Source organism: Panthera onca, chromosome F1 (genome assembly GCF_046562875.1).
Source record: "Panthera onca isolate mPanOnc1 chromosome F1, mPanOnc1 haplotype 2, whole genome shotgun sequence".
Classification (NCBI taxonomy): Eukaryota; Metazoa; Chordata; class Mammalia; order Carnivora; family Felidae; genus Panthera; species Panthera onca.
The window spans coordinates 10,576,825-10,600,756 of record NC_138355.1 but is presented as its reverse complement, the minus strand read 5'-3'; the positions used below and the strand labels follow the sequence as shown (position 1 = coordinate 10,600,756).

General features: G+C 41.1%; 1 protein-coding gene across 4 annotated transcripts in view; it reads right to left on the bottom strand.

Annotated features, from left to right (window-relative positions):
• Positions 1-23,932, bottom strand: part of PLD5 (phospholipase D family member 5) — a 408,569-nt gene that overhangs the window by 9,355 nt on the left and 375,282 nt on the right. For all 4 annotated transcript variants that reach the window (XM_081791857.1, XM_060643364.3, XM_060643363.3 and 1 more), the window contains 2 exons: positions 20,849-20,985; positions 9,296-9,464 (listed from right to left, as the gene is read on the bottom strand). In XM_081791857.1, coding sequence (XP_081647983.1) covers positions 9,296-9,464; positions 20,849-20,985 — 306 coding nt within the window. The remainder of the gene's footprint in view (positions 1-9,295; positions 9,465-20,848; positions 20,986-23,932) is intronic.

The following is a 23,932-nucleotide window of genomic DNA, read 5'->3' as shown; positions in this document are numbered from 1 at the left end:
CAAAAATAAACCCATTCATAAAGCAGGTGAATAGACAACATTTTTGGCTTTGTGCAAGAGCACAAGAGCGTCTCTTATCCAAACAGCCGCAGCAGACCTCATACTGGGCTATTAAAGCCACGGTCTTGTTTCTTCATATAGATGAAGCTATTTTTGTTCTCAAGCCTATATGGGCAACAAGAGAGAAAATTAGCGTGCTCAACTAGGTCTATAATGAACGCTTTGAAGCTGCAAAATGAACACAAAATTCATTCTTTCACCAGGGCGAGGGCCAGACGTTGGTTTAATTCTCATTGTCATATTCATCAGGGTGCAGTAGCATCTGAAGTCGGCCTCAGGGCGCTTTCTGTCATGCACACCGATGAACCGAATGAATATTCCTCTGTGTTGCATACATTATAAGAAGCAGCAGACTTGTGTCCATGACTAGCTGATTAAGCTGGGGATTTGCAAAGGTCAAAAGAGATTTTTGCCAAAGGAACAAATATTTTCCATCTGAACACCTAGGTCTACAAGCTTTTTTAATAAGCAAGTCAAAAAAAAAAAATCACTTCAACCTGGGAATCCTGAATTTCAACTTTAATGTGACCCGAAAAGCACCTGAGGCCCGGGATGTGGGGGCTGACAGCAGGGGTAGGCGGGCTGGTGCCTCTGGAATCTGCTGGAACTGGTAGCTGCTTAGATGAGGACTGAACTGTGACAGAGCTCACAGAATACACAACATCAAAGGTGAGGTCTCAAATCTCCTCCACACCGGAAAAGGCTGAGCATTTTCAGCACTGTGTGTGGAATCTTCCTGGATTGAATGTCTTACGGCTGTGGGATCATGCGTGTTTGAAGGAAAGAGGCAGAGAGAAAAATGAGATGCTACCTAGAAATGGAGACATCATTTAGTTTGAAAACTGTAACTATCTGGGGTTCCTGGGCGGCTCAGTCCGTTAAGCACCTGACTCTTGGTTTCAGCTCAGGTCATGATCTCACAGTTTGTGAGTTTGAACCTCGCGTCGGGCTCTCCAACTGTCAGTGTGGAGCCTGCTTGGGATTCTCTCTCTCTCCCTCTCTCTGCCGCTCTCACTCTTTCTATCAAAGTAACTAAACTAAACTGAACTAAACGGAACAAAATGAAAACTGTAAGTGTTCAAGTTTGGCTTGGGGAAACGATGAGGGTTGGTCTTCCCCTTCGCCCAAGGGTGAGAAAGGAGTGATAAACTGGATGATCACCAAGGTCCCCTGCAGCCCATGAAAATTCTATTCTGATTTTCTGCTGATTCCTTGAGATCAATGGTGCACAGGCCAAAATCTACTCCCCAAGAACTGTCAGTTGCACATCACAGAGGACAGTGTTACCTGGGTCCACATTACCATGATGATAGGTAATGCTGCATCAGTTCCCTTTCTTCCCTGTTCCTGTCTCCTGCAAAATCTGTGTCATTTGGACAGCTCACATATAGCCACGTTTTGTGGACTCTTCCCATGGACTTGATTACCTGTGAATGCTCTTAAGTCATAGTTATATATCTGTGAGGTCCTGTGATACCCACCTGTCATTCAGTAAGAGCAGTCACCCTGCTCAGACATTCTATCACAACACATGTCCACACACTCTACTGCCTCCTTTTGAGGAAAATATTATTGTGGAATCATGATGGATATAAAAAAGAACAAAATATACATCCTAATTTAAGTTGGGGATGTCATCACTGCTTGAGGCTCTACAGAGAACCCATTTGCTCTAGAAAGCTGAAGATGCCCAAAAGAGGGAGACAGCTTTATCTGGGAGACTAAAGTGGCAGCAGAAATCATACTGTATTCACTGACATACTACTAAACACCTAATATGCTGTAGGTGACAGCAAAGACTGTTCAAAAGTGATTTACTTTTTAAATGTTTTTCAAAGTTTATTTAGAGAGAGGGAGAGAGAGAGAGAGAGAGAGAGAGAGAGGCAGTGAGAGACGGAGAGAGAGAATCCCAAGCAGGTTCCACAATGTAAGTGTAGAGTCCAATGCAGGGCTTGATCCCATGAATGGTGAGATCATGACCTAAGCCGAAATCAAGACTCAGACACTTAACCGACTGATCCACCCAGGAACCCCAAAAGTGATTTATGAATTTATTAAAAAATAAAAGCCTAGCTGACAGGGGCAATTCTGTGAATGCAGTCTGTTTCCCATGAGTCCCCTCATGGACATAAATCCCCCCAAGCCAAGGATAGGGGTGCCCACTCCTCTGAGGAGAGAGATTCCCTGCCTCAATCCCAGGTTGTGTTCTAGATGTAGGGGCTGCAGGCTTCATTCCCACCCAGGCTTATCTTGATGCTTAGAAGTGCAGGGCCTGGCTTCCATGAGGACCAGAGTCTCTGTTTCATGAAACGTCCAATGGTGAACTATTAATGTTTGGTTGATTCAAGTAATGAGACCATGAGTGTTTGCAAAGATGGAGCTAAGTAGAGAATAAAATAATGGATTCTACTTTCCTTTTAATTTCTTGCAAGTCTTAAATGAGAGCACTAATTTCATGATGGAGATTTCAACTGACAATGGCTTAGAGAAGAGATAGGAGCAAATGCACCATGTGTGATGGGCCCCAGACATTTCCCCCTCTGCTTCTGCTTGTATTAGTCATATCTTCTTATTTTCTGTATTCAGATGCTTTGACATTTGGGTCCTGCTGACCCTGGAGGAATTGCCCTTCTGAGGGCTGGCTAATTCCTAGAGATAGCAAACAACTTGCCTGTGAGCACACTTCTCATATGTAAACCAAACAGTCCAGGGACCATACCCAAAACCACCTCCTTTATGGGCTCTCACACTCTGGGTCACTATCCGTCTGCTCTAATCACCCCAGGGTCAGGTACCAGGAAATCAGGGACAGCTCCTAGGCCCAAGGGCCCACTGAAATTATTCAAACTTGCCAATCCTAAATTGGCTTACCCTGCTTGCTTGTTCCACCACCACGTAAACCAAACAAAGGCCCTTGCCCATATTTCCCCTCACTCCTGCCTTATGCCCCCTTCTCTTGAGATCTATGGGTAAAACAAACTATTTTTGCAATGGCTGTTGTCTTCTGATCCATTGATGTTGTCACACCTCAATCATAATTAAAGTTATATTTTAAAACATTGTGATATCTGGTAAGTCTGATTATGGCACCCCTCTAAGTGCAAGCACACTGTGTGCTCTGAGTAAATGACTTCCCCCAAAAGATTCTTCATCCCTCTCCAAGCACATCCCCCGTTTGAGAAAATGGCAAAAATGACTCCACATCCACCATGTCCTGGACATGGGCTGTGTTCCCTCCACTCACTGGTTCCCATAAAGCCTTCCTAAACCATCAGCTCCCTTTTTTATTTCACCCATCCATCCATACATCCATCCATGCATTCCACATATTTGCTTTGAATGCTTTGTGCCAGCATCATGCTAGGCCCTGGGAATATGATGGTGAACCTGTTCACTGCCATGCAGCCTCACATGCCACTTCGGTTATCTGGAAAATGCTCTCCCTGCAGATGAAACAATCCCCAGCATTCTCTTGTCCATGGAAAGGTACTGAACACAAACTGACTCTATTCTCCTGGTTCTCTGCCTGGCTTCCTGGGACCATCCAGTGTTTCCTATAATCCCTGATATCTGATTCCACACTAAAGTTGGCGCCCTGATGCAACTCCTGGTTATCACACTCATTTGCAAACCTGGCACGGAAAATAGACCTACAGTAGTAATCACAGACCTGTTGTTATTTCCATTTTATCGAGAAGTAATTGACATCTATCACCGCATAAATTTTAGTTGTACAGCATGATGTTTTGATTTACATATATTGTGAATGATGACTGCAATAGGTGCAGCTAACAGCCATCTTCTCATACATTGTATCATACAGATACAATACAAAGAAAAGAAAAGAAAGGAAAAGAAAAGGAAAGAAAAGAATGAAGAAATTTTTTTTTTCTCTTTGTGATGAGGACGCTTTGGATTGATTTCCTTGACAACTTTCCTACGTATCCTACAGCAGCATTAGCGGAAGTCATCACGTTGTACATTATGTCCCTAGTACTTATCTTGTAACTGGAAGTTTGTACCCTTTGACCACCTTGCTTCAATTCCCCCGCCTCTCACCCTCCCCCCCCCCCACCTCTGGTTACCACAAGTCTGATCTCTTTTTCTATGACTTTGTGTGTGTGTGTTTTAATTTTAGATTCCACATACAATTGATATCATACAGTATTTGTCCTTCTTTGCCTGACTTATTTCACTTAGAATAATGCCTTCAACGCCCATCTATGTTGTCACAAATGGTAGTATTTCCTCATTTTTATGGCTGAATAATATCCCATTGTATATATATGAATAATATCCCGTTATATATATATACCACAACTTCTTTATCCATTCATCCACTAACGGGCACATAGGTTGTTTCTGCGTCTTGGCTACTGTGAATATTGCTGCTATGAACATGAAGATGTAGATACACTTTTGAGTTAGTGTTTTGGTTTCTTTGGGATATACTTCCATAAGTAGAATTACTAAATCATATGATAGTTCTATTTTTAATTTGTAAAGGATGCTTCATACTGTTTTCCATGGTAGCTATACCAATTTACATTCCTACCATGAATTCCCTTTTCTCCACATACTCACCAGCATTTGTTACCTCTTGTCTTTTTGGTGATGGCCATTCTAAAAGGCATGCTGTGGTATCTAATAGTGGTTTTAATTCGCATTTCCCTAATGACTGGTAATGTTGAGCATCTTTTCATGTACCTGTTGGCCTTCTGTCTATCTTCTTTGGAGAAATGTCTATTCAGCTCCTTTGCCCATCTTTAAATTGGGTTATTTGCTATCGAGTCATATGAGTTCTTGATGTATTTTGGCTATTAACCCCTTATCAGATATGTGGTGTGCCAATATTTCCCCCCCTTCCATAAGTTGTTTTTTCACATTGTTGATGGTTTCTTTTGTTGGCAGAAGCTTTTTAGTTTGATGTAATCCCATTTGCTTATATTTATTTTTGATTTTGTTGCTTGTACTGTAGAGGTCCTATCCAAAAAATTATTACCCTAATCCATGTCAAGAAGCTTTGTTTCTGTGTTTTCTTCTAGTAATTTCATGGTTTCAGATCTTACATTTATGTATTTAATCTGTTTTGTGTTACTTTTTATGAGTGGTGTATGATATGGGTCCAGTTTTATTCTTTTACATGTGAATATCCAGTTATCTCAGTACCATTTATTGACAAGGTTGTCTTTTCTCCATTGAGTATTCTTGGCTCCCTTGAAAAATATTAGTTGCCTGTATATGCTTGGGTTTATTTCTGGTCTCTTGATTCTATTCCATTGGTCTATTTGTCTGTTTTTATGCCAGTACCATATTTGATGACCATAGCTTTATAGTATAGCTTGAAGTCAGAAAATGTTATAATTCCTTCTTTGTTCTTCTTTCTCAAGATTTCTTTGGCTATTCAGGTTCTTTTGCAGTTCCATATAAATTTTTGAGTGTTTTTTCTACTTTCTACATCTAAAGGATGCCATTGGAGTCTTGATAGTATTGCATTGAATCTATAGATAGATTTCAGTTGTATTGACATTTTAACAATATTACTTCTTCTAATATCTGTCCATTGTTTTGTGTTGTCTTTGATTTATTTCATAAATACCTTAGAGTTTTCAGTATAGAGATTATTCACCTCCTTAGTTAAATTTATTCCTAAGTATTTTATTGTTTTTAATACTAGTATATATGGGATCCATTTCTTTATTTCCCTTCCAGAAATTTCATTGTTAGTGTATAGAAACACTACTGATTTTTGTGTGTTAATTTTGTATTTCTGTAACTTTGCAGAATTCATTGATTAAATATAACATTTTTTTTTGGCTGAGTCTTTAAGATTTTCTATATATAAAGTCATGTTGTCTGCAAACTGACAATTTTGCTTCTTCCTTTTCAATTCTGATACTTTTTATTTCTTTTTCTTGCCTGATTGCTCTGGCTAGGACTTCCAGTACTATGTTGAATAGGAGTGGTAAGAATGGGAACCCTTGTCTTGTCTCTGATCTTAAAGGAAAACTTTTCATCATTGAGTATGATGTTAGCTGTAGGTTTCATAGACCTGTTTCTACTTCTAATACTTATTTGTGAACTCAGACATGTGCATGGCTACCTCAGTTTATAAAAACCAGTAAAATGGAAATAAAAATTTCTATTTTATCAATATTACCAGAATGTTAGGAAGATTAAAACAAAATATATGTGGGAAGCATGCTTTTTTTGAAATTTATAGTAAATTCTAGAATTTTATGTCTTTAAATTGTTGATAATTTCAACTTTTAAAAAATATTTAATGGCATGATTGAGTTAAAAAACATCTTATCTGATATTTTTGTTGATCCTCAGAGATACATCAGTCAGATGAGTAGCCTCTCAGGTCTTCGAGCAGATATCAATATGATGTTTTTAATATAGATAGGAAAGACAAAAAAACCTTTATAACTTCAATTATTTGTTCCACTTGCTGACCATACAGTATGAGGTTTAAGAGCTCAGTCTCTGGAGTTAGAAAGACTTGTATTTGAATCTTTCTCCACTATTAACTAGTGTCCTGGAGAGAAATTATTTAATTTCTTCAGGCTTCACTCTCAATGTATGTACAATGGGAAAATTTCCCACTTCATAGTGTGGTTATGAAGATTAAATAGTACATACAAAGTATTTAATGCAGTGCTTGTCTAAAGGTCTACACTCATGAATATAACCAATTCCTTCATTTGTTTAAAAAATATTAAGCACTTACTACATCCAGGCAATGTGACGTGAGATGCTGCCATGACAGCAGCAATAAAAACTTAATAAAACATGTGGCAATGGTTTATCCCATGGGCAGCAGGCAGCAAGGAAATTGGTATTGCAGGATGGAAAGAATGGAGACCCATGTTAATGCAGTGGAAAAATACTTGGTAAGACCATAACCTGCACTGATTTGGAAGGAAGACTAAGCACCCCCAAACCTTTGGCTACAGGGTAACGGATGGGAAAAAAAATTGTTAACAGTGTATATGGGTCATTACTAGTGCTTTTAGGAAGTTAGTAGAGGAGATAAATGAGCTCAGAGATGGATTTGCTGGCTTGCAAGCATATATGGAAGAGAACAGATACACTAGAAATATGGTATTTCAAAGGGCTGGAAAAACTGTGCTGGGAGCCCAATAGTAGAAAAGAAATTTGAAGAATGCTTTAAGTGACTGAGTTAAGACTCATTTACGGGGACACACAGGTAGCTCAGTCGGTTAAGCCTCTGACTTCGGCTTAGGTCATGATCTCATGGTCTGTGAGTTCAAGCCCTGCATCAGGCTCTGTGCTGACAGCTCAGAGCCTGGAGCCTGCTTCAATTCTCTGTCTCCCTCTCTCTGTGCTCCAACCCCCCATCATGCTCACTCTCTCTCTCTCTCAAAAAAAAAAAAAAGACTCATTTCTGCAGCAAAGATCAGATAACTGAAGTAATCATAATTGGTATAATCTTCCCACCCAAGTCTGATGACCTGAATGAAGCCACCGTTAATAAGAAGAGACAGAAGGGGGGAGAGGAGAAGAAGAGGAAGGCTGAGGCAGAGGTATATGGGAAAGGAAGCATGATTAGTGAAGTTTGGGAATTATGCACAACAAAATCTTTGGTTGTGGTTACTGGTACTTCGAAATGAGTAGAAGCAAACAAATCAGAAGCCTATTATGTTTCTGAGAAAATTGCATTGCCAGAGAAACCATGAGCTAGAACCAAAACCTCCTTTAACTGTTCACTCTGAAAACAACCTTGGGAGCTGGCACAGGAGGACTTCACTGTACCTGCCCAGAAGGATTTTACGATCACTTGGACCAGTGACTGCTGAGTGTCCTCTCCTGAATGGGAGTTTTTACTGTCCTTCTCCTGTTCCTGTTACGTGGGGAGGAGGCAACTTCAACCTGGGTCTTGGGTCTTGTAGGAGATTGTTGTTTTGTTTTTAGTTTCTGTTTATTGAACTATGAAATGCCATATCCAGATTTATTGTCCAGTCCTGCACATCACTAGGAGGTCCTGAACTTTGAGCTGTGCAAAGCCACACTCATAAGCTGTCTCTGCCACTGAATGTGGACAGAGTGATTTCTGTGAAACTGTGAGTGATTTCTGAGCAGCAGAATGAAGGCTAAAGGGATGTTCACCACCTCCAGGTCTAACCCATAAATGCCTCCTGGGAAGCCCTCCAGTCTCTCTCTCCTTCTGATCGACCTTGGGATGTTGAGGCTCAGGACTATCTTGGAAGGTATGTGTCAGAGTGGATGGTGGTGCCCCCGTCATCTTGGGTCCTTAAATGCTGCATGGAGCACAGACCCATCACCTAGAAGGGTGCCTGGCAGAAAGTAGGATCTTGGGGTATATATTTTTAATGTTTATTTATTTATTTTGAAAGAAAGAGAGAGAGTAAGCAGGGGAGGGGCAGAGAGAGAGAGGAATAGAGAATCCCAAGGGAACTCCTCACCATCAGCACAGAGCCTGATGCAGGACTTGAACCCGCAAACTGTGAGATCATGACCTGAGCCAAAATCATGAATAAGATGTTTAACTGAGTGAGCCACCCAGGCACCCCTCTCAGGGTACTATTGCTGAATGACTGCAGTGGAGGCTGGAAAATGTAAGCCCTAAAGGACTAGAGGGCATTAGTCAGATAAAGCATGGAGGAGAAGAGTGTTATGGGCAGAGGGAACAGCATGTACAAAGGCCCTGAGGTGAGGAAGAGGAAGTCACAGCTAAGGACCCAAGGAAAGTCAAACATGAGCTAGGGAGTTACCACACTGAAAGTAATACCAATTCCCAATCTTGCCCCGCTCAGAGTAGGCAGATATGGATTAGCATGTGGCCCTGGGGGCTGAAACAAGGGCAGGAGCTAAGCCAGGGGCACGTTGGGGCTGGGGGAGGCTGTGCAGGTGCATGCGACCTCACTGAGGTCATGGCCTTAGAAACTGGAATGGCAGGCAGGAGAACGAGGCAGACCCAACAAAGTGGAGAGGACACCACGGGCAGTGTATAAAAACAGGGCAGGGCCAGGAGGCACCAGGAAATGTGGGATCCAGGCTCCTTTTTTCGAGAGTGTTTGTCTTGAAACATTACTTATCCTACTTTTGAAGCGCTTTTTCACTATCAGAGACTGTTATCCTGGTTCTTACTTGGCAGTTTACATGAGTGCAAATGCTCATAGCTTTGACAGATGTGCAGAGGGAATCAGCCCTTTTTATTTAATAATACGTAAGCCAATGTCATACTTACAACTTTCAAACTGCAGTTGGCTATTTCAGTGCAAATAGCCTTAAGAGATGAAATAAAGTTAAACGTAAGGGGGTCTGTTTCCTTCCAGAAGCTTATCAGGAGTCGAACTTTAACGCTTCGCAAAACTAAGGCTTCTCTGATTTTCCCATCCAAGTCTGGCCAGTAAGTCCTGCAGAAATAATACCCATGTGGATAAAAACAAAGAAAATAAGTTAGCTGGGGGAAAGTAATTTACTAGACTACAAAGAACATTTATATATTAACCCAATCGTTACTGCTTTCTGTAAATAACTTGATTGGATATTTGGAAAGAGGCTTTACTGGGTCCTGCCCCTGCCTAAAACGTGTTCTTCCACCAGCAGGGCCTCAGGGTGTGTGGGGGGAGTATGCGGACAGGTTGGCTTCGACCATGTGCTACCCTCACCACACTTGCACCTGCCTCCAGCTGGACCTTAGCTCATACGTGTGCAAAGAATCAACTTTCCAACAGAGTTCCAGTTCGGAGCCTCGAGCACCTCTTTGGTCCCCAAATGCTGCCTGAACCCCTCTTCTTTGGAAACTGCCCCCCAAATGAGCTTCTGCTCTGGTCATCCAAACTTCCCCTTACTCTTACTTCCAGGGTGCCTTCCTCTCCTGACCAAGCCCCCAGCTACTCTGGCCCTTGGACTCCTCCATCAGACAAACAGTTTCTCCTGGAGGCTCAGCCTCTTCCCTCAATCCTTAGTCTTCTGCCTTAATTAAATCCTGACCAGAGACTCTCCAGAAGTCTGGCCATGTATTTTTCTACAAGAGTTTGCCCACTACGTGTAAGAAGTGGGGTCAGCCCCCCACCAACACACACAATGTCACTTCCAGAATTGTCATTTAATTCTCATTTAAGAAGAAAAAACAACAAATGTTTCCTTCGGAAGGATAAGCCCCAAATCTCTGTCTCCCCTCAGCCCTGACAAACCTTGTTTGTTCACTTGTTCAAATCTTCCCCTAGATCCAGGCCAACTCAGTTTGGACTAATAAAGTATTATTCAAAACATTAGCTTGTTGGCCTCATGATCACTGCACCTCCAAAGTTCTCCTCTTTATATTGGACCGGCTGCAGTCCTGCAGCATCCCATACTCTGGGAAATCCCCACTGACCATGTTCTTGCCCCGTGTGGGCCCAGCCCGGTGACCCTCTCACTCTCCTGCTCTATCAGCTTTGGGTCCCCTTTCTGGCCCAGCCTAACCTCAGTGCTGATTGCCTGAAGGACACCTGCCCTGATCCTTCCTCTAGCTCTTGGTAGCATCTAAATCCTGGCTCAGAGCCTCACCTAGCCACACACATTGGTCTATTTCAATGGTCACAAAGCCGAGGATTACTGAACAAAGTCAGTTCAGCCTGTGAAGCTGAAGCCAGCACAAGCCCATCAGGGCCTTCACCATCCAGCACCCCTGTCCTTGCCTTGGGCGGTTCTGCCTCCCAGACCTTTCCGTCATTACTCTAAGCTGTACCCCACTTGAGCTAAACTTGTTTCTTCCTCTGTCCACAAAAATGTAGCTTCTCAGTCATAGTGTCCCTCAGATTTCTACCCTTGAGAGCCTCATACACCCTTCTCCCCTTCCTTCTGGCTTAGAGGATAAGGCAACCTTGTTCAGCATCAGACCTGTACCACTCTGCCTTTTGGGCTGGTCCCCTGACCCTCTGCAGCTGTGTTTCATCGGTCATTCCTTCCTGAAGACAGTCTCAACTCCCCCACCTCCCCACCTTTCTTGTAGTTTGAGAACAAAATGTAAATCTCATCCATTCAGAGAAAATTTCCCTGACTCTGTATCACTCTGTGGCTGGTGCACAATCTCTTTTCTTTTTTGAACAAATCTATCATCTATCTATCTATCTATCTACCTATCATCTATCTATATTTGAGTATAGTTGACACACAATGTTACATTAGTTTCAGGTGTACAATGTAGTGATTCAACATCTGTATGTGATGCTGTGCTCACCACAGGGTAGCTGCCATCTGTCCCCACACAACACTGTTACACCATCCCTGAGGACATTCCCTATGCTGTGCCATTCATCCTTGTGACTTACTCATTCCACAACTGGAGGCCTGGATCTTCCTCTCTCTTTCACCCATTTTGTCCCTCCCCTGCCCCTCCCCACTGGCAACCGTCAGTTTTCTCTCTGTATTTCTGGGTCTGTTTCTACTTTTTTTTTGAACATAACTTCTTGACAGTGTAATCTAGAACATCTGACTTGACTTCATCACCCCTGCTCACTTCTCAGCCTCTTGCCCCCCTGGCCTCCAGCTTGCCATTCTGAAAATCTCAAAGTCAGCAGGGATAGCCCAACTGCCACATCTAATGGATATCATTCAATTCTTATTTTAGTTAGTCTAAGTCACATGCAGCTCTGTTGATGGTTTCTTTCTTCTTGATGACTAATTCCATTGGCTTCTGTGACCCTGTGGTTTGATGGTCTGTCCCTTATCTCTCAGAATGCCTCTTTGTCTCTTCTATGGTCAATGTTCCCATACTATTCCATCACCACCCTCTGTTCTCCTCACTGTATATGCCAACCCCTTGGTGGCTTCATCTATGTACCTGATTTCAACTGTCCTCTATAATCTGAAAAGCTCCAAATCCATATCACCAGGCTAACCCTCTTCAGACTTCGTTGTGAATATCTTCGTAAGATCTTTACCGATCTGGACCTTTACAAGAACCTCAAATTCACAAGTCTGCTTATTTCCTTATATTTTTTGTGGCCTCCACTTTGTACGTACAATGTTCATCCTCTAATCACCCAAGGTAAAAACTCGGCAATAATTCTTACATCTGCTCTCCTTTTTACCATTCACCATGTACTTCAAAAATATTCTTGGCAAGTACGTCCTTTATTCTGTCCTTCCTATCCCTCATTATCCCTGACCTGGGCCACTATAACAGCTCCAAGGTGGTTTCTCTGCCTCCAGTCTTGTCCCTGTCAAGTACATCTTCCATGACCACCAAAGGGATCTGTCTAAAAGCATATCTCCCGTGATTAAAACATAACAGACGCTTCCCAAAGTGACAAGATCTCTCACAGTTAGGCCTTCCCGTTCCTGGTCCCTGCCTTTCCTCCAAGTGGATCTCACATGACCTTACCTCGGGTTCTGTGTTCCAGCACTGAACTTGACTGAATTTGTGACAGACCCTGCCATGTGCTAGGCTATTTGTCTCCACCTGAAACTTGGCTCGCTATCCCTTCTACCTGGAAAACTCCCTTTTTATCCTTTTTTTCTAAGTCCTGCCTATTTTAATTTTTTTTAATGTTTATTTATTTTTGAGACAGAGAGAGACAGAGTGCCAGCGGGGGAGGGTCAGAGAGAGAGGGAGACACATAATCTGAAACAGGCTCCAGGCTCTGAGCTGTCAGCACAGAGCCCGATGCGGGGCTCAAACCCACGAACCGCGAGACCATGACCTGAGCCGAAGTTGGACACCCAACTGACTGAGCCACCCAGGCACCCCACTCCTGCCTATTTTAAAATGTAATTAAGGTAGCATTTCCTCCAATAAGCCTCTTCTAACTTTGAAACTGCCACAAATGCTCTTTCACTAAGGACCTATACTATTTTGTACATATATTCATTATTCCGTTCACCACATTGCTATGATAATCTAGTCTGTGTCCATTTGCCCCATTGGATGGAGTTCCTGGGACCATACACTGCTCATACTTGAATCATTCCTGCACAGTGCCCAATAAATATTAGTTGAATGAAAACATAAATGAAAAATGTTAATAGCTCACAGACTAATCAGCCTACTTTTTTTTTAATGTTTATTGATTTTTTGAGAGAGAGAGAGAGCATGAGTGTGCAAGCTGGGGAGGGGCAGAGAGAGAGACAGAGAGACAAGATCTGCAGTGGGCTCTGTGCTGAGAGCAGAGGGGCCCAAACTCACCACCTGCGAGATCATGACCTGAGCCAAAGTTGGACATTAACTGACTGAGCCACCCAGGTGCCCCAGCCTACTTTTTTTTTCTTATTGAATAAATTTTGATATGCAACATTTTGTAAATTTAATAAGATGTATAGCATCTTACTTTGATACATTTTTACATTATAACATGATTGCCAATGCGCTGATATTTATCATATTACACAATTGCAGTGTAATATTGTTGCCTGTATTCATTATACAGTGCATTAAATCTCCATGGCCTATTTACTATTCATTACAAGTTTGCAGCCTTAAACACCATCACTCCTACTGCTTACCCCCCATCTCCCGGTAACCAACACTGTACTGTCTGTTTTCTACACGTTGAACTTTTCTAGGTTCCTTGTATAAGTGGGATCATACAGTACTTGTGTTTCTCTGTCTGACTTATCTCACTTAGCATAATGTGCTCAAGGTCCATCCACATTGGTGCAAAAGGAAGGATATTCTCCTTTCTCATGGCTGAGAAATATTCCATTGTGTATATGCACCACGTCTTTTCATCCATTCATCTGTTGATAGGCATTTGTGTTGTTTCCATTATGAATTCTCTTTTCATTTCCTTTGCTTAAACACCCAGAAGTTGGAATTGCTGGATCGTATGGTAGATTTATTTTAATTTTGGGGGGAAACTCCCTATTGTTTTTCACAGTGATTGGATCAATTTTTCTTTCTTTCAACTGTGTATAAGGGTTCCCTTTTCACTATATCTTCATCAGCACCTACTGTCTCTTGTCTTCTTGAGGAGCCATTGTAACAGATGTGAGGTGGTATCTCATTATTGGTTTTTTTATTTTTTTTAACGTTTTATTTTATTTTTGAGACAGGGAGAGACACAGCATGAACAGGGGAGGGTCAGAGAGAGGGAGACACAGAATCTGAAACAGGCTCCAGGCTCTGAGCTGTCAGGACAGAGCCCGACGTGGGGCTCGAACTCATGGACCGCGAGATCATGACCTGAGCTGAAGTCAGCCGCCCAACCGACTGAGCCACCCAGGTGTCCCTCTCATCATTGTTTTGATTTGCCTTTACCTCATGATGAGTGATACTGAACATCTTTTCATGTGTCTGTTGGCCATTTTGATGTCCTCTTTGGAAAATGTCTATTAGTTCTTTTGCCCATTTGTAATCAGACTATTTGCCTTTTTTAAAAAATTGAGTTGAATGAGTTCTTTACATACTTGGATATTAACCCTTTAGCTGATGTATGGTTTGCAAAACTTTTTCCCTATTCTGTAGGCTGTCTTTTCATTTTGTTAATTGTTTTTTTTTTTTCTATGCGAAAGCTTTTGAGTTTGATGTAGCCTCATATGTTAATTTTTTGTTCTTGTTTGTGCTTTTGGTATCATGGAAAAAAATTATTACCAAGACCATTATTGATAAGATCCTTCTCTACATTTTCTTCTAGGAGTTTTATGATATCAGGTCTTGCCTTGAAGTCTTTGACCCATTTGAGTTCATTTTTGTGAGTGGTATGAGGTGGGGGCCCAATGTAATTGTTTGACATGTTTTCTCCAGTTTCCCCAGCACCATTTGTTGAAGAGACTATGCTTTCCCCATTGAGTGTTCCTGGTGCTCGTGTTCAATAGTAGTTGACTGTATAGGCCAGAGTTTAGTTCTGGGCTCTCTATTTTGTTCTATTTGTTGATGTTTGCCCATTTTTGTACTGTTTTTTTTTTTTTTTTTTTTATTAATATGGCTTTGTTGTATAGTTTCAAATCAGGATGTGTGATGTCTCGAACTTTGTTCTTTTTCTCAGGATTGCTTTGGCTGTTTGGGGTCTTTTGTGGTTCCACACAAATTTTAGGATTGTTTCTTTTATTTCTGTGAAGAATGTTTTCGGTATTTTGACGGGGATTGCATTGAATCTGTAGATCACGTTGGGTAGTCTAGCCATGTTAACAATATTAATTCTGATCCAGGAACACAGTATGCCTTTCCATTTGTTTGTGTCTTCTTCAATTTTTTTCAGCAAAGCTTTGTACTTTTCATTGTGCAGATCTTTCACTTCCTTGGTTAAATTTATTCCTATTTTGTTTTTGATGCTATTGAGAATGAGATGGCTTCTTTTCGTTTTCAGAGGCTTCATCATCAGTGAAGGAATGCAATTGATTTTGTATCTTGATGCTTTACTGAAATTGTTGATTAATTCCAACAGTTTTTTGACTGATTCTTTAGGACTTTGTATATAGATCATATCATCATATCATCAGCAAATCATGCAAATTTTACTACTCCCTTCCTGATGTGTATGCCTTTTATTTCTTTGTCTTGCCTGATTGCTCTGGCTAGGGTTTCCAGAACTATACTGAATAGGAGTGGGAGAGTAGGCATCCTCGCTTTTTTCCCCATCTTGGGGAAAATGCTTTCAATTTCTCTTCAGTGAGTGTAATGTTAGCTGTTGGTTTGTCCTATACAGCCTTTATTATGGTGAGGTATGTTCCTTCTGTACCAAATTTGTTAAACATTTTTTTTTATCATGAAAGGGTGTTTTATTTTGTCAAATGATTTTTCTGTATCGATTGAGATAATCGTGTGATTTTTTATGTATTATTTTATTGATGTGATGTATTTGCATTTGTTGATTTGCATATTATTGAAATATCCTTGTATCCCAGTGATAAATCCCACTTGGTCATTGTGTATAATTCTTTTAGTGTGTTCCTGAATTCGGTTTGCTACTGTTTTGTTGAGAATTTTTGCATCTATATTCATCAGGGATATTGGCCTATTGTTGTCTTTCTTGTGGTCTCCTTATCAGATTTTGACATCAAAGTAATGCTGGTCTCATGGAATGAGTTGGGAAGTGTTCCTCCTCCTTAATATTTTGAAAGAGTTTGGGGGAGGATTGGTGTTAATTCTACTTTAAACCTTTGGTAGAATTCTCCAGTGAAGCCATCTGGTCCTGAGGCTTTCTGTTTTGGGAGTTTCTTGATTACTGATTCAGTCTCTTTACTCATAATTGGTCTGTTCAGACTTTGTATTTCATCATGATTCAGTCTGGATAGGTTGTGTGTTTCTAGCAATGTATACATTTCTTCTAGTTTATGTAATTTCTTGGCATAAACTTGTTCACAGGCATCTCATAATTCTAGGTATTTCTGTAGTATCAGTTGTAATGTCTCCTCTTTCATTTCTAACTTATTTCTTTGAGTCTTTTCTCTTTTTTCCTTAGTCTGGCCAATGGTGTCAATTTTGTTTATCTTTGCAAAGAACCAGTTCTTAGTTTTGCTGATCCTTTCTATTGGCTTTTGGTCTCTGTTTCATTTATTTCTGCTCTGATCCTTAATATTTCCCCCCTCCTGCTAATTTTGGGCTTACTTTGTTTTTTTGTTTGTTTGGTTGTTTTTCCCTAGTTCCTTGTGATATAAAGTTAGGTTATTTGAGATCTTTCTAATTTCTTAGTATCTGTGTTTATAGTTATAAACTTTCCTCTTGAAACTGCTTTTGCTGCGTCCCACAATATTTGATATATTGTGTTTTCAAGGTAATTTTTTTTTTGCCTTTTTATTTCTTCTTTGACTCAGTGGTTGTTTAGAAGTGTGGTTAGTGTCCATCTATTTGTAGATCTTCTTACTTTGCTCCTGTTGATTTCTAGTTTCATACCACAGTGGTCAGAAAAGATAATTGGTACAATTTCAACCTTAAATTTGCTAAGATTTATTTTGTGGCCTAACATGTGATTTATCCTGGACAACGTTCCATGTGCACTTGAGAAGAATGTGTATTCTGCTGCTGTTGGGTGGCATTTTCTATATATGTCTGAGCAGTCCATTTGTTCTAAATTTGTTCCAGATTCAACTGCAACATTTTCTTGTTGATTTTCTGTCCGGGTGACTTATCCATTGTTGATGGTGGGGTATTAGAGTATCCTACAGTTATTGTATTATTGCCTATTTCTCCCTTAAGATCTCTCATTAATTGTTTAATATATTTTGATGTTCCAGTGTTGGGAGCATGTATATTTATGATTGCTATATCTTCTTGATATACTGGCCCCTTTGTCATTATATAACGACCTTCTTTACTTCTTGTGACCCCTTTTGGCTTGAACTCTATTTTGTCTATTATGGGTACGGCTACGCTTACCTTCTTTTCATACGTTTGCTTGGAATATCATCTTCCATCGTTCACTTTGAGTCTGTATTTGTCTCTAGAGCTGGAGAGAGTCCTCTGTAGGCAGCGTATTGTTTTTTTATCCATCCAGCCACTCTGTGCCTTTTGATGGGTGAGTTCAATCCATTTTCACTGAGGGTGATACTAATATGTAATCGTATATACTATATACTGCTGCCATTTTATTTTTTGCCTTCTGGTTATTTTGTCTCTATTGTTTCTTTTTTCTCTTTCTTTTTTCCCATTCTTTCTTTTTTTCCCCATTTCTGTCTACTTTTGCCAGTTGGTGGTTTTCCATGATGATTTGTTCATTCTCCCCCTCTTTATATTTCATGACTGTTCTAAGTTTTTGCCATGTGGTTACCATGGGGTTTACCCAAAACAACTCATAGAAAAAACAGTCCTTTTTCTGCTGATAGCAGCTTACTTTTCTTGACCTATCATCCTTTTAATCCTCTCCTTTTATATTTTTGATGCCACAAATTACCTCTTTTTATGTTATGATTTCATTGCCAGCTTACAGCAGCTATCGTTATTTTGTTGCTGTTTTTCTTTAACATTTATGATATAGCTAAGAGTTTCATACACTGTTCCAAAAAAGAGTTCCAGTTTTCTAATTCTGACTGCCTGTTTATCACCTTAATCAGAATTTTGTGTGTTTTCAATTTTTTGTTTCAGCTTGAAGAGCGCCTTTCAACATTTCTTGTAAGACAGGTCTAGTGGTGGTGAACTCCCTCAGCTTTTGTTTGTTTGGGAAAGCATTTATTCCTCCTTCACATCTGAAAGGTAACTTTGCCAGGAGAGAGTATTCTTGGCTGCTGGCCTACATTCTTATTGTTCCTTCACACATTTACTGGTTTTCTTCTGAAAGATGTATTTCGTGTGACTGAGGAAATAAATAATGAACAACCCCAAACCAAGGCCAAAATAAATATGTGAATTGCTAAAAGAAACAGCACTTGATTGCCAAAACAGGAAGAATTGAAATAGGGCTTCTGATTTTTTACTGCGGGATTGATTTAGCCATACATCATTGTTCCCTTCACTTCTTACTTCTTGGAAAGTTAGAAGTCATTTCTAATATTGTTGCTTAATGATGGTGTATATATTTTTCTACATGTGACCAACCACTTCTACTTTGGGAACCTGTGAATTTTTCCTCTTTCATTTGGATGTTGAGCAGTGCGTAGACTAAAAGCTCAGCCTGTGGCATACTGACGCACTGATATTTGACAATGTCCATTTGTTCATTCTAGTTGAATTCTGAAAACTTTCTCCAGGACAATGTAGAGACAAGTAACCATGCTGACTCTTAAGTAATTTTTTTGTAGGATTGAGAAGAATTTAATTATAACGTGGATGTTTGAACAACTTCTTATGTCTCTGATGACTTTTAAAAAAAAAATTAATGTTTATTTACTTTTGAGAGGGGGAGAGGCGAGCAGAGAGAGAGGGAGACACAGAATCTGAAGCAGGCTCCAGGTTCTGAGTTGTCAGCACAGAGCCTGACGTGGGGCTTGAACTCACGAACTCGTGAGATCATGACCTGAGCCGAAGTTGGATGCTTAACCGACTGAGCCCCCCAGGAGTCCCTCTGATGACTTTTCATTAGAATGCTTGATGGGATTGTGGGTTTGAAATATCCTAAGTATGATAAGAGAACTGCTCTTTGAACAGCCGCTGAAATGGTAGATTAATAACCAAAATGCAAAATTTTAGGTGAGCTTTCAGTTCTTTAACATTCTTTTAGTTTTCTTTAACTTCTACATTTCCAAGCTATTTTAGATTCTCTATGCTAACCCCTTCCTCTCTGGCCACAAAGGATATTAATTTTGTTTGTGGGGATCCATGGAATGAAGGTTTTGTCAATCCTAAGAAATCATCACCCTATTATCCCTTACTCTCATTCTGAATAATAGGAAAAGCAGGCAAAACATATCTATTATGTTTCAAAGTCTTCTCAAAGTGAAGTTGACATCTAAAATGAAATCTCAAACCAATAAATTGGAGAAAAATAAAAAAGAGATAGCAAACATGTAAAACTATATGGGTAAACACCTAGGAATATTCAAGGGATGTGCCATCTTTTAAAGTAAAAATGTTTTAATAGTGTATCTTGTAGCTTAAAATGCTTTTTGACTGTCATTATGGGAGATCACTTTGCAGGAGACTCATGCTTTTGCAATCTTACAGGCATCTGCATAAAGAAGCTGCATATTAGGCATATGTTGGTTGGCAACATGAACAATATTCAAGCAAGAGAGGGCACACTTCATCATTTACCTCAGTAAAGGGTTATTTTGAAATTGCAATTTCCCAAATTAAAAAGGTCTCTGGCTGTACTCTCAGAAATGTGCACTTTGAAAACTTTTCCTGGCTTTAAATGGGTTATTCAAAGCACTTATAAGTAGCCAAATCTGTGCATTCCTGGCAGGAGAGCAAAAGTGGGAAATATCTGGGGCACAGCCAGGCATTTATGCACTTAGGGGCATATAGTCCGTCCCTAAGTTTATTTCAAGTATTTCCCCTCTAAACAATGATGAATTGCTGTAAAAATCCTTTCATTTTTTAATTTAATTTTTTAAAATGTTTATTTATTTTTTGAGAGACAGTGACAGAACGTGAGCAGGGGAGGGGCAGAGGGAGAGGGACACACAGAATCCGAAGCAGGATCCAAGCTGCGAGCTGTCAGCACAGAGCCCGACGTGGGGCTCAAACTCATGAACTGAGAGATCATGACCTGAGCCAAAGTCAGATGCTTAACCAGCTGAGCCACCCAGGTGCCCCCCAAATCCCTTCATTTTTTAAAATGCTCGCTTCCTCATACAGAGGAATGGATTGACTGAGAACATATACATACTGAGTTTCTTTCTTCTTTAAGTTGAAAAAATACAAAAATTCAGCCTTTAATGAAGACTGACATGAATACGACCAAAATGATGTCTCCTTGGAGGAAAATCTTGCCAGACCTACTCAGTTTCAGTATATCCTTCAGGAACACCTGCTAGCTAAGAACTTTCAAGAAATATTTTTTGGGGAGCGTCTGCCAGGCTCAGTCAGTAGAGCATGTGACTCTTGACCTCAGGGTTGTGAGTTCGAGGCCCACACTGGATGCGGAGATAACTTTTAAAAAGTGTTAAATTTTTTTTTTCCAGAAATTTTTTTTCCAATTTATTTTATTTTTCAAATAAATTTCAAATTGAAAACAACCCGATCTCCATTTTAAAGTTGCTCTCATGCCTGTAAGGTAAAACACGGTGGTACTTCTGTAGGGTGAGTCCCCGAGTCCTTCAAATGGACTGAGGGAGGAGATGCATCATGGGTAAGTTGCAAATGCACTCGGAGGTCTGAACGGTGTGTGACCTAAAGGGAAACGGAGAGCACCTCAGTGTCCAGCCGGTTTCCTATGGTCCCCAGTTTGCACCTGGCCCTGGAGACTGGGTTGGAAGACGAGGTTACTCACTCACTGACCTTTTGGTGCTCGTGCTGGAGATTGGCAGGTAGTCCGTGACAGCGATGTATACGTACTGCTTGGCATCGTCTATCACACTGTAGATGGCGTCTATGTCAAAGCTTCTGTTTTTAGGGCAGAAGAGTTTGGGAGAATTCTGTGAAGACACAAAAACCAAACTTTCAGAGGATTAATTTTTGTCAGCTGGGGATTTCTCTTTGTTGTTGTTGTTGTTGATTTGTTTCAGTGGATCTTGGCTTTGAGGTAGATTTTTGAAACCAACTCTCCAGTCCTTTATGAGAATAGACAAATGTATTTTCAATCCCATCATAGTTGAGGCATGTTCAGATCAAGGTGTGGTGGGATGTGTCTCAAGTCTGACCTTTATGTCTGTTTGGGGAGGGAATTCTTGCTTTCAGGATACACACCTCTCATTTTCAGAGTATTCTAACTCAAACTTACAGGGCTCTGGTGAACACTCCATCATGAATAGCAGTTAATTTTCTCAGGTGTTACCATATAATACATATATGTACACACAGCAATCAATTTACCCGGAAAGTCATTTCATTTGAAAGGTGATGTGGGCATAAAAACATTCTAGACATACAATCTAAAAAATCTTGTGGATTTTTCCTCTTCATCATTAAGTCAGGAAGAAGAGTGCAAAGGTCATCAATAATTCTAAAGAAAAACCCAGCAAGTGACTAGGAAGACCAAATTCATCAGGAGGGACAGGGAAGGAGGATATTCTGAAAAACTCAAGCCAACGAACAAAGAGGTAAATTATACTTGAGGCATTTTTCTCCTGTTGCTCAAGGTGGTTTCCATCTTATAAAAATAAGGTGTTTTGGGATGAAATTGCTACAGAAAGATGTAGTTTGGCTTTCTCGTTGTTTTCCCAGCACACAGGACTAAAAATAGCATTACTGGGGTTTCTGTCTTACTCTGAGCAGCATGAGGCAGTGGTGAGTGGAGGGGTGCACGTATGGGAGGGCTTCTGGAACTGTCCTGCATCCAACGCTCGGGACAACTCCCATCACTGTGCTGGTGGGAATGCCTATCCTGGCTTAGACAGAGGGAAGATGAAGCCGTTGTCTTGGATGTCCAAGCAAGACAGACGTGGAGCGTGGGGGCAGGAAAGGAGCCTGTTGAAGGTCATATACTCTCTCAGCGTCCCTGCTCAGAAAGTCATCTTGGAAGGCGACTATCAGATTGAGTTTTTGATCATTTATTTTTCTTTTGGAATGAAGATGAGTTTCCAAGTCTTTTAAGAAACTAATGCCAGGGGCACCCGGGAGGCTCAGTCGGTTAAGTGTCCGAATGTTGATTTCAGCTCAGGTCATGATCCAGCATCGTGGGATTGAGTCCCATGCTGGGCTCTGCGCTGACAGCACGAAGCCTGTTTGGATCTTCTCTCTGCCCCTCCCCCCGCTTGTGCTCTCTCTCAAAATAAATAAGTAAACTTAAAAAAAAAAAAAAAAAAAACTAATGACAAAAAACCCTCACAAAAAAACGTAAAAATAGAGGTGCCTGGGTGGCTCAGGTCATGATCACAGTTTGTGGGTTCAGGCCCCGCGTTGGGCTCTGTACTGACAGCTCAGAACCTGGAGCCTGCTTTGGTTTCTGCGCCCCCCCTGCCCCTCCCCCATTCACACTCTCTCTCTGTCTCAAAAAATGAACATTAACAAAAAAATTTAAAAAACATAAAAATAAGAAAAGACACAAACATAAACCCCAAACAAAAACTACAAAAGATAAAACCAACCAACCAACCAAACCCAGTGCTGGTCCTACACCTTTTCCCTAGCACACACACAGTGGATACTCTGCCTGTCCCCAAGACAGGTGCTCCTGCTTCTAGTGGCCACTGGGTCTCCCTCTTACTCCTGACTGCCCCTCCTCCCATTCAGGCTCTAGTGCTCTTTCTTTGCTGGGGCTTTTACACATCATTTTCTTGTCACCATGATGGACACACACACACACACACACACACACACACACATCACACTCAGCATTTCTGGTGTCTGGGAATCCAGTCTGAACTCACTGAACTATGGCCTCCAAGCCCTGGCCTCCCATTTCTCTGCCTCCCTCCTGTGCCAGCTATCACGCCCTCTGTGCCTGGCTCTCATCTGTCTGCCCCTGCACATTTGCTCCCGCCAGCCCTTCCGGCCCAAGCTTCCTTGTTCTTGCCCGTCAAGAACATGGTTCTTGAATATGAATATGCTATCTAGAATATGCTTTCTCTAGAATATGCTTTCTCTAGTTCAACTACAAGCTCCTCCATGAAACTTCTGTATTTCCCCAGCCAGAGGCCCCTTCTCCCTTCTCTGCCCACCCATAATATGATTGATTTGCTACATTATTTAGCATATTCAAACTTGTAATTATTTGCACTTGCCTCATTTGCCTGCCTAGACTGTCACTGACCTGATTTTAGGGACTGTACTTTACTCATTTTTCTATCTCCATGAAAACATCCAAAATTGACATTACTTAATTCCCTCAGCCTGTTGGGTCTGCTTTAAACATTCTTCAGGCTAACATGGGGGAGCTGAGGGTCTTTGCTCTAGACAGGAGCTTAAGGAAGCGCCGACATGCGTCCAAACGCCCACGTTTCTGTTTCAGGAATTTCTTGAACTTCCTTGCATGTTGCAAAAACGAGGTTTTGGTTTCAGGGAGGAAAAAATTGAGGCACAGGAGTCGTTGCTGTCTTCACATTTGCTCTTATATGCTGCAAGTCTGGACTTTGGGTGCCTTTCAGTGATACGGGCTAGGCTCCAGCATTTATAGCCTGCAGCCTGCTGGCTGTGCACCTTACACTTGCTGAGCCTCGCAGCCTAAGGGATTAATAGTAGAACGCACCTCTCACACTGGTTTCCCTCGAGGCTTAAATCGGGTAATGGCCTGTTCCCTGGCTGGGTGAGTGCCTTTCTTCTGTGGTTGCTTTCATTTGTTCAGCAAATAGTACGAAGTGCCCGCCATGCTCCGGCTCTAGGCTAGCCACCTGGTATATACCAGTGATCAAAGTAAGACTCCTGCTTCCTGGAGCTTCATTCTGGAACGTGCTACATTGTATTGCATTCATATGCAACCGCTGG